This window comes from Enhydra lutris, unplaced genomic scaffold, assembly GCF_002288905.1.
Source record: "Enhydra lutris kenyoni isolate GAN:26980312 unplaced genomic scaffold, ASM228890v2 scaffoldscaffold100, whole genome shotgun sequence".
Classification (NCBI taxonomy): domain Eukaryota; kingdom Metazoa; phylum Chordata; class Mammalia; order Carnivora; family Mustelidae; genus Enhydra; species Enhydra lutris.
In genome coordinates, this window is record NW_019154184.1 from 940539 (window position 1) to 954923 (window position 14385).

At 37.5% G+C, this 14385-nt stretch overlaps 1 protein-coding gene across 1 annotated transcript in view; it reads right to left on the minus strand.

Moving 5' to 3' along the window:
* Positions 1-14385, minus strand: part of LOC111139331 (zinc finger CCCH-type containing 12B) — a 106032-nt gene that overhangs the window by 17835 nt on the left and 73812 nt on the right. The window contains exon 2 of the mRNA XM_022491597.1: positions 4650-4789. Coding sequence (XP_022347305.1) covers positions 4650-4789 — 140 coding nt within the window. The remainder of the gene's footprint in view (positions 1-4649; positions 4790-14385) is intronic.

Consider the following 14385-nt stretch of genomic DNA (forward strand, 5'->3'; position numbering starts at 1 on the left):
CTGTTGGTGGGAATGCAAGTTGGTGCAGCCTCTTTGGAGAACAGTGTGGAGATTCCTCAAGAAATTAAAAATAGAACTTCCCTGTGACCCTGCAATTGCACTACTGGGTGTTTACCCCAAAGATACAGATGTAGTGAAAAGAAGGGCCATCTGTACCCCAGTGTTTATTTCTGTTGTTTTGATTGATATTTCTCCTCTCTCATTTTTAATTTTATTTATTTGAGTCATTTCTATTTGTTTTTTGATCAGTCTGGCTAGAGGTTTATGATTTTTTTTTTTTAATCTTTTCAAATAACCAGTCCTGGTCTCATTGGTCTCTTCTATTTTTTTGTGTTTGTTTTTTTTGTTTTGTTTTGTTTTGTTTTTAGTTTCTGTATCATTTATTTGTGCTCTAATATTTATTATTTCCTTCCTTTTGGTGTTTTTGGGGTTGCACTTGTTCGTTTTTCTAGATCCTTTCTAGATCTAGATCTAGATCCTTTTCTAGATCTACACCTTGATCCTTTAGGGGTAAGGTTAAGTTTTTTTATTTGAGATTTTTCTGGTTTCCTGAGGTATGCCTGTAAACTTCCCTTTTAGAACTGCTTTTGCTGCATTCCACAGGATTTGGACCATTGTGTTTTCATTTTCATTTGTTTCCATGTACTTACAGATATCTTTTTTGATTTCTTGCTTAACCCATTCATTGTTTAGTAGCATGTTATTTAATTTCCATGTATTTGTGTTCTTTTCAATTTTTTTTCTTTTGGTTGATTTCTAGTTTCATAGTGTTGTGGTGGAAAAAGATGTATGATATGATTTTGATCTTTTCAATTGCTGTGACTTGTTTTGTGCCCTAATATGTGATCCGTTCTAGAAAATGTTCCATATGCACCTGAAAAGAATGTGTGTTCTGGTGTTTTCGGATGGGATGTTCTAACTATATATGTTAAATCCACTTGGCCCAACATGTCCTCAAAGCTATTGTTTCCTAATTGATTTTCTTATTTTTGGTCTTCCTGTTGATGTAATTGGGATGTTAAAGTCCCCTACTCTTATTTTATTACTGTTGATTAGTTCATGTTTATTATTAACTATTTTATGTATTTAGTTCTCCCATGTTGAGTACTTAAATATTTATAGTTGTTATGTCTTCTTGTTTCATTGTCCCCTTATCATATAGTGTCCTTTTTTGTCTCCTTACTGTCTTTGTTTTAAAATCTGTTTTGTCTGATATAAGTATTGATATTCCAGCTTTTTTGACATCCATTTTGCATGATAGATGTTTCTCCATCCCTCACCTTCAATTTTCAGGTGTCTTTAGGTCTAAAATGAGTTTCAAGCAAGTAGCATAGAGATGTGTCTTGGGTTTTTTTTTTTTTTCTTTTTATCTATTCTGTCACCCTATGTCTTTTAATTGGAGCATGTATTCCATTTACATTCAAAGTAATTATTGATAGATAGATATTTATTGCCATTTTTATGTACTTTGTGGTTGTTTCTGTGATCCTTTCTTCTCTTATTCTCTTTCATTGTTTGTTTTCCTTAATGATACATTTGGTTTTCTTTCTCTTTATTCTTTGCATCTATTAGTGGTTTTTGACTTGTGGTTACCATTACGTTTGTATGTAATATCTTCTGTATATAGCAGTCTATATTAAGTTGATGGTAATTTAAGTTTGAACCCATTCTTTTACTCCTCTCCTCCCAACATTTTAGGTATATATTGTCATAATTTATTTTGTGAGTTCTTTACTCTGATTTTTTAATAGAAATAATTATTTTTACTTCTTTTGTGTTTCCTACTTTCATATTGTTACCTTTGGTCTTTCCTTTGCATTGAAAGTGTTCCTTTTAATATTTCTTGCAAGGCTGGTTTAGTGGTCATGAGCTCCTTTAGTTTTTATTTGTCTGGGAAACTCTTTATCTCTCCTTCTATTCTGAATGCTAGTTTAACTGGGTGGAGTATTCTCCACTGCAGATGTTTCCTATTCAGCAATGTGAATATATTGTGCCACTCTCTTGTGGTTTGCAAAGTTTCTGCTGAAAAATCCACTGATAGCCTTATGGGACCTTCTCTTATATATAACTATCTCTTTTGTTTTGCTGCTTTAAAATTTTTTTTCTCTATCACTGCATTTTGCCATTTTCGTTACAATATGTCTTGGTGTGGATCTGCTTTTGTTGATTTTGCTCAGGTTTCTCTGTGCCTCCTGCATCTGGATATCTGTTTCCTTTCCCAGATTAGGAATGTTTTCAGCTATTATTTCTTTAAATAAATTTTCTGCCCACATTTTTCTCTCTTCTCCTTCTGTGACCCCTAAAATGCAAACATTACTCTGCTTGATGGAGTCACTGAATTTTCTAAGTCTATTCTCATTATGCAGTATTTGTCTCTCATATGTTCAGCATGATTGCTTTCTATTACTCTAAACTCCAGGTCACTAATACATTCCTCTGCTTCTTGTTTCCTACTGTTTATTCCAAATATTTCATTTTTAATTTCATTTATTGAGCTCTTCATCTCTGATTGCTTCTTTTTTTTAAATCTCTTTGTTAAATGTCTCACTGATATTATCCACTGTCATGTCAAGTCCAGTGCACACTTTTATGAATAATTGCTTTAAATTTTCTATCAGGTATACTACTTATTTCTGTTTTGCTTAGTTTTGCTGTGATTTTCTCTTGTTCTTTCATTTGGGACAAATTTGTCTGTCTCCTCATTTTGTTTACTTCTCTGTTTCTTTGTGTTAGAAAAGTCAGCTATGCTCTCTGCTCCTGAAAGTAGTGGCTTTATAAAGAGGAAATCCTGTAGTGTCCAGCACTGCAGTATCTCCTATTCATCAGAACCTGGCACTTCATGGGATTTTTCCCATGTGTGTTGCTTGCATCTGGCTATTGTGTTTGAGTAGCTTTCCCTTTCAGTCTAAGCTTCTGCTCTGATTCTCTGCCTGTTGTGGGCTGTGCTTGCTCTTTGTGGTGTTAGTGAGACCCAGGTAGTCCATCCCTGAGGGGATGAGACTGTACAAGGGTTCAGGGGTAGGTAGCAGTGTTAGCAAAATTTTTAGTGAGTCACAAGTCCTAGGTCAGATCCCCCAAAGTACATTTGTGACCAAAGTCACAGCACATGTTAGTGGCAGTGGCTGGGAGCTGGGCATGTGGCTGAGGTGATAGCAAGGAGCACCTGCTGGCTGTGCAATCAGTGGCTGAAAGTCGAGGTGGCTGGTGTCATGTCGGCAGGGCATATGTGACATTATCAAAATGTGTACTTACCTAAGCCAATTCCTCAAAGTGTGATGATAGGGTTGCAGCACACAACTGTGGCAACAGCCAGAGGTGTTCGCCATCCGTGTGTGCAGCGACTAGGTACTAATTGTGGTGGTTGAGGCACAAGATATATGTGTACATGGCTGACTTGGTGGGACACCTGTGGCATTAACAAAATTTGCACTAAGCCTAGGGCCAAGGCCAGCTGACTTAGGAAAAGCAAGTCCTCAAGAGAACTCCTGGGCAGGGCACACTGCTAGGAGGTTAGGTAACAAGTGTCTTTGCAGTACAGTCTCCTGTAGGTGGTTATGTTTATGTTGGAGGGTGGGGAATGAAAATGGCAACTGTCAGTTCCTTTGCTCCCAGAGAAGTCCCCCAACATTCTCAAAAATCAGTATAAACAAATCTTCCTCCTGTTTTGTAAGATGTTGCTTCTATGTTGCCTCTCCTTGGGCTGATGTCTCTTTAAGGATGGAGACCCAGCTATCACTTGCCCTCCCAGCTCACCCATTGCTGGCTGAGTCAGTGGACTTTTAAAGCTTTAGGCTCAAAGTCTTGCTGGTTATATAAACTCACAGAATTCAGCGCCTCTGATATTCAAAGCAGACATTACGGGGATTTGTTTTCCCTGTGTGGACTCCCTGGTGCTTTTCCTCTCTGCAACCATAGTTTCCTCCCTCTTTCAGGCTGCTTCAGACTAAACTACCATTTCTGCCCTTCCTAACCTCTCTGATGTGGCTTCTTCTCTACATTTAGTTATGGAGTTGTTCTGCCAGTCTTCATATCACTTTTGTTTATTGACATGGATATGAGTGATATCTAGTTGCAAACATGGGATGGGGTGAGCTTGGGGTCCTCTTACTCTGACATCTTGCCTGTGCTTCAAAACATCTTTGTAGGACCCTAAATGTATCATGGCCCTGGGCAATGGGCTTGCTGTGTTTCATGGATAAGTTGGTTCTGACTGTCATGGGACTTTTCTCTCTATATATTTTACCTTATACTTTGCAAATCTCACAATCACTTCTCTGGTACAGAATGTGATCCATTTTCTATCATGGTTTCTTTAGTCTTTTGGAAAACACAGTCACACTCATAACCGTGTTCATCCCCCTTTAGTCTGAAGTCCATTGTCAAATAAAAAGCACTCCTTTTTTTTTAAACTGCTTGCTTTATTCCTTGCTAAATTGAAGTTGTCTCAATTTAACTGCCATATGCCACAACATAATAATGGTTTTATTTGGATCAGGAAAAATAATGTTTTAAAATCTACTTAATACAAGACATTTTAAGATACTTAATAAACTTAGAAAAATAATTAAGTTGGGACCATCAACCTCTCCCTAAACTATCTTGCTAACTTTTCCTCTGGATGAGAAGAAATGTCCTATTTGAAATAGTACCTGTAATTGGTGCATCAGGGCGGGATTGCTCCTTTCTCCATGCAGGCACAAATACAGTAATATCTTTATGGCCTTTGTCTAGAAACCAGTCCACAGCAAGTTGTATTCCTCTGCAGGAGAACTCTTCTTTATTCCCATGGCTTTAGGAAGATATAGAATGAAAGGGTAAAGGATCAACAATAGGTAGCAAAGAAATACCCCAAACAGTCTTTTTCTTAGTACCAAGACATTAACAATAGACATTTTATTTCTTGATGATGTCAAAAATGTGTTTTCACTTTTTTAAGGATTTTATTTATTTATTTGACACAGAAAGAGAGCACAAACAGGGGAAGCAGCAGGCAGGGGGAGAGGGAGAAGCAAGCTCCTCACTGAGCAGCGAGTCTGATGCCAGGCTCAATCCCAGGATCCTGGGATCATGACTTAAGCTGAAGGCAGACACTGAACTGACTGAGCCACCCAGGTGCCCAAAAATGCATTTAAAAAAAATAAATGAATCTCTTTTTTTATTCAATCATTATAAATATTTCCACTATTATTACACCTCTCTTTAAGGCCACAGATGGTTAATAACAATTCCCAATTTATAGCAACCCTGATGACTATTTCCTACCACTACTTCAATTTTCTCTCTTCTCTCTCTACATCTATTACCACTTTATTTTAGAATATTCAGATATTCACAACAGATGAGCAAAGAAGAGGTGTCATCAGAGGTTTAGATAATTTATGTGGAGGATTAGTTGGAGATAAGTTTTAACCACATATATTAAGTTTAAAAAATGATAATGACAGCAGAAAAGATACACATAAATTCTTACTAAAAATAGTTATCACATTTAATTTAGTATAATTTACCAATAAAGATCACATTATTTTAAAATTTTAGGATGTGGGGAATGCTCACAATATAATGCTAAAAGGAAAAGGGATACAGACTCTATATAATGTAATCTCAATTTTGTAGAAGAAAGTGTATATATAAATTTAGAAAAAATGCTAAGAAATAGATACATCAAAATATTAATAAGAGAATTATTCTATGTGAGAGGATTATAAGTGATTTATTTTCTTTATTCCAAAATTTCTTCAAAATATTAAGTATTGCTTCTATAATTAGAATATGATGTAAAAAGAGAAGACATTTTATCATTATTATTTGTAGACATAAACATTGTAAAAACTTAAAAATCAAACAGAAATTTGATAGAAAATTTGAAGACGGAAAATTAACAGATGAATTGGGGAGAGATATATTTATTGCCATCATCTTAAAAAGTTACAGAGAGTGTACTAAATTTGTGCCTAGTTTGCATGTGAGAATTCCGACCTCTTAGCACATAGTTTGGTATTCTAACATAAATATAAACCACACTAAATTACAGTTATTAAACACTTTGGATGATAAAACAAATTGCCATACATTACATGTACCAATTCTAGTATAATAAAGTGGATATTGCCTGTCAAGGCTGATTAAAAAGCTAATTAAGACAATATAAAGCTAATTATGACAATATAATGGGGCCTCTTTCTTTAGATTTCTTACCTTCTCACTAGTACTCAACTACAAGAGAAATTAGCTTCAATTGTATTGTTCCCTTTGGGTGAATTAATACATAATCTCAGAGGCCCCATTAATAAATATACTGCAAGACTTCCCAGTGTCTTAATCATTCTTGAGGCACACGACCAAAAAATATTCAGTATTTTCCTAACATTTCTAAACACATGTTAATCATGTCTAAGTGTCCAGAAAGTCCCATAAAGCAATTACAGTACATTACTAAAAGTCAAAGCACTTAAGAAAAAAAAAAAGGAAAGGAAATATATTTAACTGCCAATACACTCCAAGGTAGCCTTAGAAACAGCTACCACGCTGATTGCTTCTAAAAAGTTGAACAATGGGTAAATTGGGACAGCCTATGGGTCTTAAAGAGTTAATATTGGATGAACCCAGCATGAAACAGACAGGTAGGGAAGATGCCCAGGTGTTAGTTTTCCCACTGCTATAGTGCTGGTAAGTATGAGAATAATATGAACTCAGGAAAAATCATCAGAATTGCCAATAGAGGGGGAATTTGGAGGAAAGGGATAGGATTTCATTTCACATGACTTGGCAGTGCTATAAAGTGTGTCCTTCCAAACACAGTATAAAACCATAAACAAGTGAGACCATAAATAAGTGAGACAGAGAAAGACAAGTACTATATAATTTTATTTATATGTGGAATCTAAAAAACAAAACAAAAAAATAAAGCAGAAATAAGCCCATAAATACCGAAAGCAAATTGGTGGTTGTTAGAGGGGAGAGTGGGCAAAATGGGTGAAGGGAAGTGGAAAATACAAGCCCTCAGTTATGAAAAAAATAAGTCATGGGGATGAAAGGCATAGCATAGGGAATATAGTCAGTGGTATTGTGCTAACATTGTATGGAGACAGATGGTAACTACACTTGCAGTGAGAATATAGTTGTCCAGACACTATATTGTACACCTAAAACAAATGTAACATTGTCTTTCAACAATACTTTAATAAATAAAATATTTTCCACTATGAAAATATTTTTCACTATAAAATATTTTTCACTATGTTATTATATGACAACATACTAAACAACCTAGAAGAAATGGCTAAATTCCTAGAGACAGTGTCTGGTCCAAGATGACTACATAGGAAGACCCTGAACTTACCTCCTCCAAGGAACATACCAAATTACACTGATTTATAGAACAATTCCTCTTGAAGAAGGACTTAGGGCTGACTGAACTGCCTCTACACAACAAAAGATAGAATGGCCAAAGAGAAAAAAGAGATGAACACATTGTAATAAAGGGAACTCCCACTCCTGACACTGCAAACAGCATTGAAAAGTGATAGTACTAAAGTACCAGGAACAGAGTCCTCTGTCCTTGGGCACAGGGAAAACACACACACACACACACACACACACACACACACACACACACACTGTGGTTTAAAAAAGCAACTACCATATATAAAAGATACAACACTAGAACTCGGCCAAATGACAGAGGAGCTGCTCCAGGTCAGAAAAACTGGAGAAAAGCATGGTTTAATTCCCACTCCACCCTGAAAGTGCAAAATGAAGCAACATCCTGATGCATAGCTAGCTTGCCGCCTCAGTGATCCCTTGGTCCACAAGTCTACACCAGCCCTGGTAGCTCTGGGGCACACACACACACAAAAAGGTGCAATTTCAAGGGCCAAAGGAGCTGAAAGAATTCTAAGTCAGAAGGACTGGAGAACGTTTGGGTTTATGCTCCCCCTCCATGTTAAAAGAACAGGTAAGAGCAGGGTCTGGTTTCCATAGCTGGCTTGCTGCCTCAGGAAACCCTAGTTAGAAGCCCTGGGCCCCTAGCCCATATCAGCCATAGCCACCCCCCCCCCAAGTGGCCACAGGTGCAGAGCACACCAGAGCATTCCAGGCCCACATCACTTTGGATCCACTTCAGCTTCAGCTATCCTGACAATATACCTTCTGTGCAAAGAGCTCCAGGTCCTCCCAGCTTGCACCCACTTTACTTTTAGCTATCCTGTCAAGGTATCCTTTGTGTAGGGACCACAGGAACCTCCTGGGCTTTGTACCACCTCAGTGCCAACCACTCCACTAGTATATCCTCTGCACAGACCATTCCAGAACACCCTGGCTTGCATACATTTAAGCTTCAGCTGTCCTCCAGGTTGCATTCTTCACAAAAAGCCCTGGGATCTCCCAGCCTACATCCACTTCAGCTTTAGTTGTACTGCCTGGGTACTCGCTGCATGGAGAGCCATGGGATCTCCCAGGCCACATGTCACCTCAGCTCCAGGACCCCTCCAGGACACCACCTATGGGGAGAGCACTGGGACACCCTAGTTTACACCTACTTTAGCCTTAGCTGTCTTGCCAGGACACCCAATGCATGAAGAACCCAGGGACTACACTGATCAACACCCTCTGCACCCACTTCAACTTCAGCTGCCCTTCCAAGGTGCTCATAATGTGGAGGGCCCCAGAACCTCCAGGCCATACCAGCCACTGCTTCACCCAACCAGAAAAAGTCACTAACTACACATATACTACAAAGGAAACAACCATACACAAGGAGATTCCTTTACATTTAGGAGAAGTAGCTGTTCTGCTTAATCCATAAAAACAAACACAGAGAGTCAAGCAAAATGGTAGAGTCAGAGTAATATGCTTTAAAAGAAAAAATAAGACAAAACTTCAGAAAAAGAACTAAATGAAATGGAGATAAGCAATATGCCTGATAAGGAATTTAAAGTAATGATTGCAAAGATGCTCACCAGGCTGGAAAGAAAAGTGGAAGAACTCAGCGAGACTTGGCAGGCCCCTCCCCCAGAAGATCAGCACAAAGCCTTGCCCACATCACATCTCTGAATACTGGAGTTTTTGGATAATTGAATTTAAATTTAAAAAATATAAAGATTGTAGTTTTGAAGGTCAGCACGATTGGCTGGGAGAGAGCCTAGAGGGCACTGCACTGCTCCTAGTGAAAACACAGACCAAAAAACCTGGAAGCAAGTGATCTGAAAAAAGCTGGGACACAAGTAGAGAGATTATTCACTCTTCTCAGAGTGCTTCCTTGAGAGGCAGTGTTCAGAGATGCCTCTCCAGGGACAGCAGAGATGGCTGGTGCCATTTCTCACACTTGAATCCTCACCATAAACACAGAGCCACCTGTGGGAAGCAGCAACATGCCAACACAAACTGCCTAACTTACTTATCCCAAGTTCCATACCCCTGTGCTCTGAGCAGACCACCCTTCTCAGTCAAGCTTGCCTCAGGCCCAACACATAAGACTCCCTCCCCAGAGGACCAGCAGAAACCCTTTTCCACACCACATCTTTTGACCAGAGAGTTTTGAAGGGCTTCAGTTCTAGGGAAAGCAGTATCCGTTCTCATTTAACAAGCAGATGAGAGCACACCTAGTTAAAACTCACAATATTCTGGCCAAAGATCAAACACTATCCACAGCAAGCAAGGAAAGCCTCTGCAGACAACTGATCCATTGGATAGAAAAGACAAAACACGATAGCAGAGCAAATGCTGCACACACCAGAGACACTCCCTGAAGTGCCAGGCCCTGGGCACTATATAACTTCTTTTTCATAAAGCCATTACTCTTAAGAGCAAGAAACATAACTGGTTTTTCTACCACATAGAAGAAAGCAGAGACTTTTATTTATTTATTTAATTATTTTTTGAATTTAAGGTTTTATTTTTGCTAGAAGACTTTTTACAGAATTAAGGAGTAGGGACCCTGTAGTTAAGTTAGAATTAATGAATAAAAATGATAACTTTTCAGAGTTAATTTTACAAAGGTATTTTGAAGACAAATACATCTCATGTTATGTTATCCCTAATAATATCTAAAATAACTTAACTCCTTTTAAAAAATGCAAACAAAAAGGGAGGTAATAAGTATCTGTGTTGGACAGTAAGAAACTTACCAGTCATATTCTAAAGTGAAATTAGATTTATATTAATACAAGAAATTCTGCTGTAGCTACAGGGCAGGAAGAAATTTCCAAGATACTAACCATGTGATAGAAATTATCTTGAAGTGGGAAGTACATTGGTATTTGTCCTTATTCTGGCTAGAAGTTGTGGCTTAAAATTGCTAAGCTTCGAAGAAGTGGGATAGACCAGAGATGTGCTGCACTGAGCACTTAAAATTTTTCTGCAGAGCCTTTCTAGTAATAATTTTGATTAATGATTCAGTCATTTTAATTAGGATTTGCTTCAAAAGTAAATGGCAATGCAACTGGGAGGGCACAGAGTTGAAGAAGCTGGTGCTATTCCTAGGGTTTCTTCCTCTTCTTCGTCCTCCCCCTCCTTCCCCTCTCCTCCTCCTCCTCCTCCTTCTTCTTCCCCATTTTCTTCTTCCCCATTTTCTTCTCCTTCTTTTTCTTTTTCTTCTTTTCTTTCTTTTTTCCTCCGTGTGGAGCTGTTTATTTACTTATCCATGCATACCGGCTTTTAAGATTTGACTGTCATTTACATGAAAATTGATACCAATGAAGACAGAGTCAGCAAATGAAACTTACTGATACTAAAGCACAACCTGAAAATGTAATGGATTTGTATTTTTTTTTTTAGCTTAAATTCAATTAGCCAACATAGTAGTGCATCATTAGTTTCAGATGAAGTGTTCAACACTTTATCAGTTGTTATAATACCCAGTGCTCATCACATCATATGCCCTCTGTAATATGCATCACCTAATTATTCCATCCCCTCACTCATATCCCCTCTAGGAACCCTCAGTTTGTTTCCTACATTTAAGAGTCTCTCATGGTTTTTCTCCCTCTCTGATGACTTCAATTTACTTTACCCTCCCTTCTCATATGATCCTCTGGGCTGTTTCCTATATCCCATAAATGTGTGAAAACATATGATAGTTTTCTTTCTCTGATTGACTTATTTCACTCAGCATAATACCCTCCAGTTCCATCCACATCCATGCAAAGGGTAAATATCCTTTCTGAAGGTTGAGTAATATTACACTGTGTATATATACTACACCTTCTTTAACCATTCATCTTCCGTTGGACATCCTTGCTCTTTCCACAGTTTGACTATTGTGAACATTGCTGCTATGAACATTGAGGTATAGGTGCTCCTTCAGATCACTGCATTTGTAACTTTAGGGTAAATACCCAATAGCACAATTCCTGGGCCATAGGGTAGCTCTATTTTTGACTTCTTGAGGAAACTCCATACTGTTTTCCAAGGTGGCTTTACCAATTTGCATGCTCACAAATGGTGTAAGACAGTTCCCCTTTCTCCACACTCTCATCAACATTTGTTGCTTCCTGTCTCATTGATTTTAGTCATTCTGACTACTGTAAGGTAGTAGCTCATTGTGGTTTCAATTTGTATTTCCCTGATGGCAAGTGATATGGACCAAATTTTCTTGTCTTTGCTGGCTATTTATATGTCTTCTTTGGAGAAATGTCTGTTCATGTCTTCTGCCCATTTCATGACTCAATTTCTTTTTTCAGTGAGTGGTTTAAGAAGTTCTTTATAGACCTTGGATACTCACTCTTTATCAGGTATGTCATTTTCAAATATCTTCTCTCATTCTGTAGGTTGCTTTTAAACTAAAAAGTTTAAACGTTGACTGTTTCATTTGCTGTGCAGAAACTTTTTATCTTGATGAAGTCCCAAAACTTCATTTTTGCTTTTTTTACCTAGACTTTGGAGAGATGTCTAGCAAGAATTTGTTGTGGCCAAGATTGAAGAGGTTGCTGCCTGTGTTCTCTTCTAGGATATTGAGGGATTCCTGTCTCACCATTAGACCTTTCAGCCATTTTGAGTTTATCTTGGCATATGGTGTAAAAGACTGGTCCAGTTTTATTCTTCTGCATGTGGCTGTCCAATATTCCCAGCACCATTTATTGAAGAGTCTGTTCGTTTTCCAATTGGATGTTCTTTCCTGTTCTGTCAAAGATTAGTTGACCATAGATTTGAGGTTCCATTTCTTGTTCTCTATCTCTTCCACTGAACTACGTCTCTGTTTTTGTGCCAGTACCATATTGTCTTTTTTTGTTTGTTTGTTTGTTTTGTTTTTTTTTATTTATTTTCAGCATAACAGTATTCATTGTTTTTGCACCACACCCAGTGCTCCATGCAATCTGTGCCCTCTCTAATACCCACCACCTGGTTCCCCCAGCCTCCCACCCCCACCCCTTCAAACCCCTCAGATTGTTTTTCAGAGTCCACAGTCTCTCATGGTTCACCTCCCCTTCCAATTTCCATAATGTCTTGATGATTACAACCTTTTAATATAGCCTGAAGTGAGTGAGACGTTGTGATGCCATGAGTTCTGGTTTCCTTTTTCAACATTCCTCTGGCTATTTGGGTCTTTTCTGGTTCCATACATATTTTAGGATTATTTGTTCCAGCTCTGTGAAAATGTTGATCTCATTTTGATAGGGATTGCATTGAATGTGTAGATTGCTCTGGGTAGCATAGATATTTTAACAATATTTATTCTTCCAAACCATGAACATGGAATGTTTTTCCATTTCTTCATGTCTATCTCAATTTCTTTCATAAGTGTTCTGTAGCTTTTAGAGTACAGATCCTTTATCTCTTTGGTTAGGTTTATTCCTAACCAAAATCTTGTGTTTTTTGGTTCAATTGCAAATAGGATTAATTTCTTAATTTATCTTTGTTCTGCTTCATTGTTAGTGTAAAGAAATGCAACTGATTTCTGTGCAGTGATTTTATTTTCTGCCACATTGCTGAATTGCTGTATGCGTTCTCACAATTGGGGGGGGGGTTTGGGTTTTCCATGTAAAGTATCATGTCATTTGTGATGAGTGAGACTTTGACTTCTATTTTGCTAATTTGAATGCCTTTTATTTCTTTTGGTTGTCCGACTGTGGAGGCTAGGACCTCTAGTTCTATGTTGAACAACAGAGATGAAAGTGGACATCCCTGTCATGTGTCTGACCTTAGGGGAAAAGTTCCATTTTTCCCCATTGAGAGTGATATTCGCTGTGGGCTTTTTGTAGATGAGTTTTATGATATGGAGGCATGTTCCCTCTATCCCTACATTGTGGAGAGTTTTAATCAAGAAAGGATGCTATATTTTATCAAGTGCTTTTTCTACATCAATAAGAAGATCATATGGTTCTTGTCCCTTCTTTTATTATTGTGATATATCACATTGATTGATTTGTGAATGTTGAACCACCCTTGCAGCCCAGGAATAAATCCCACTTAGTCCTGGTTAGTAACACTTTTAATGTGCTGTTGGATCCTATTGGCTCATATCTTGGAAGTATTTTGACATCCATGTTCATTAAGGATATTGGTCTGCAATTATCCTTTTTGCTGGGGTCTTTGTCTGGTTTTGGGATGAAGGCAATCCTGGCCTCATAGAATGAGTTTGGATATATTCCTTCCATTTCTATTTTTTGAAACAGCTTCAGAAAAATAAGTATTATTTCTTCTTTAAGTATTTTGTAGATTTCCCCTGGGAATCATCTGGCCCAGAACTCTTGTTTGTTGGGAGATTATTGATTACTGTTTCATTTTCCTTGCTGGTTATGGGACTGTTAAAGTTTTCTATTTCCTCCTGTTTCGGTTTTCTTAGTTTATAAGTTCCCAGGCATGCATCCATCTCTTCTAGATTGCCTAATTTGTTGGCATACACTTGCTCATTATATGTTCTTAAAATTATTTGTGTTTCCTTGTTGCTGGTCATGATGTCTCCTCTTTCACTCATGTTTTTATTAATTTGGGTCCTTTCTATTTTCTTTTTGACAAGTCTGGCTACAGGTTTATTGATTTTGTTCAGTCTTTCAAAGAACAAGGTTCTAGTTTCATTGATGTATTCAAATGTCCTTCTGGTTTCTATTTCACTGAGTTCTGCTCTAATATTATTTCTCATCTCTTGCTTGGTTTAGGCTTTATTTATTGTTCTTTCTCCAGCTACTTTAGGTGTAATGTTAGGTTGTGTATTTGAGACTTTTCTAATTTATAGAGATAGTTCTACTTATTAGAGTTTATTAGAGTTTTCTATTTATTAGAAAGTCAGTCCTATGAAGACCACTTTTGCTATATCCCAAAGGTTTTGAACAGATGTGTTTTAATTCTCAATAGTTTCCATGATTTTTTTAAGTAGAATTTTTTTTTCATTTTTTAAATTTATTTTTTATTTTTTTATAAACATATAATGTATTATTAGCCCCAGGG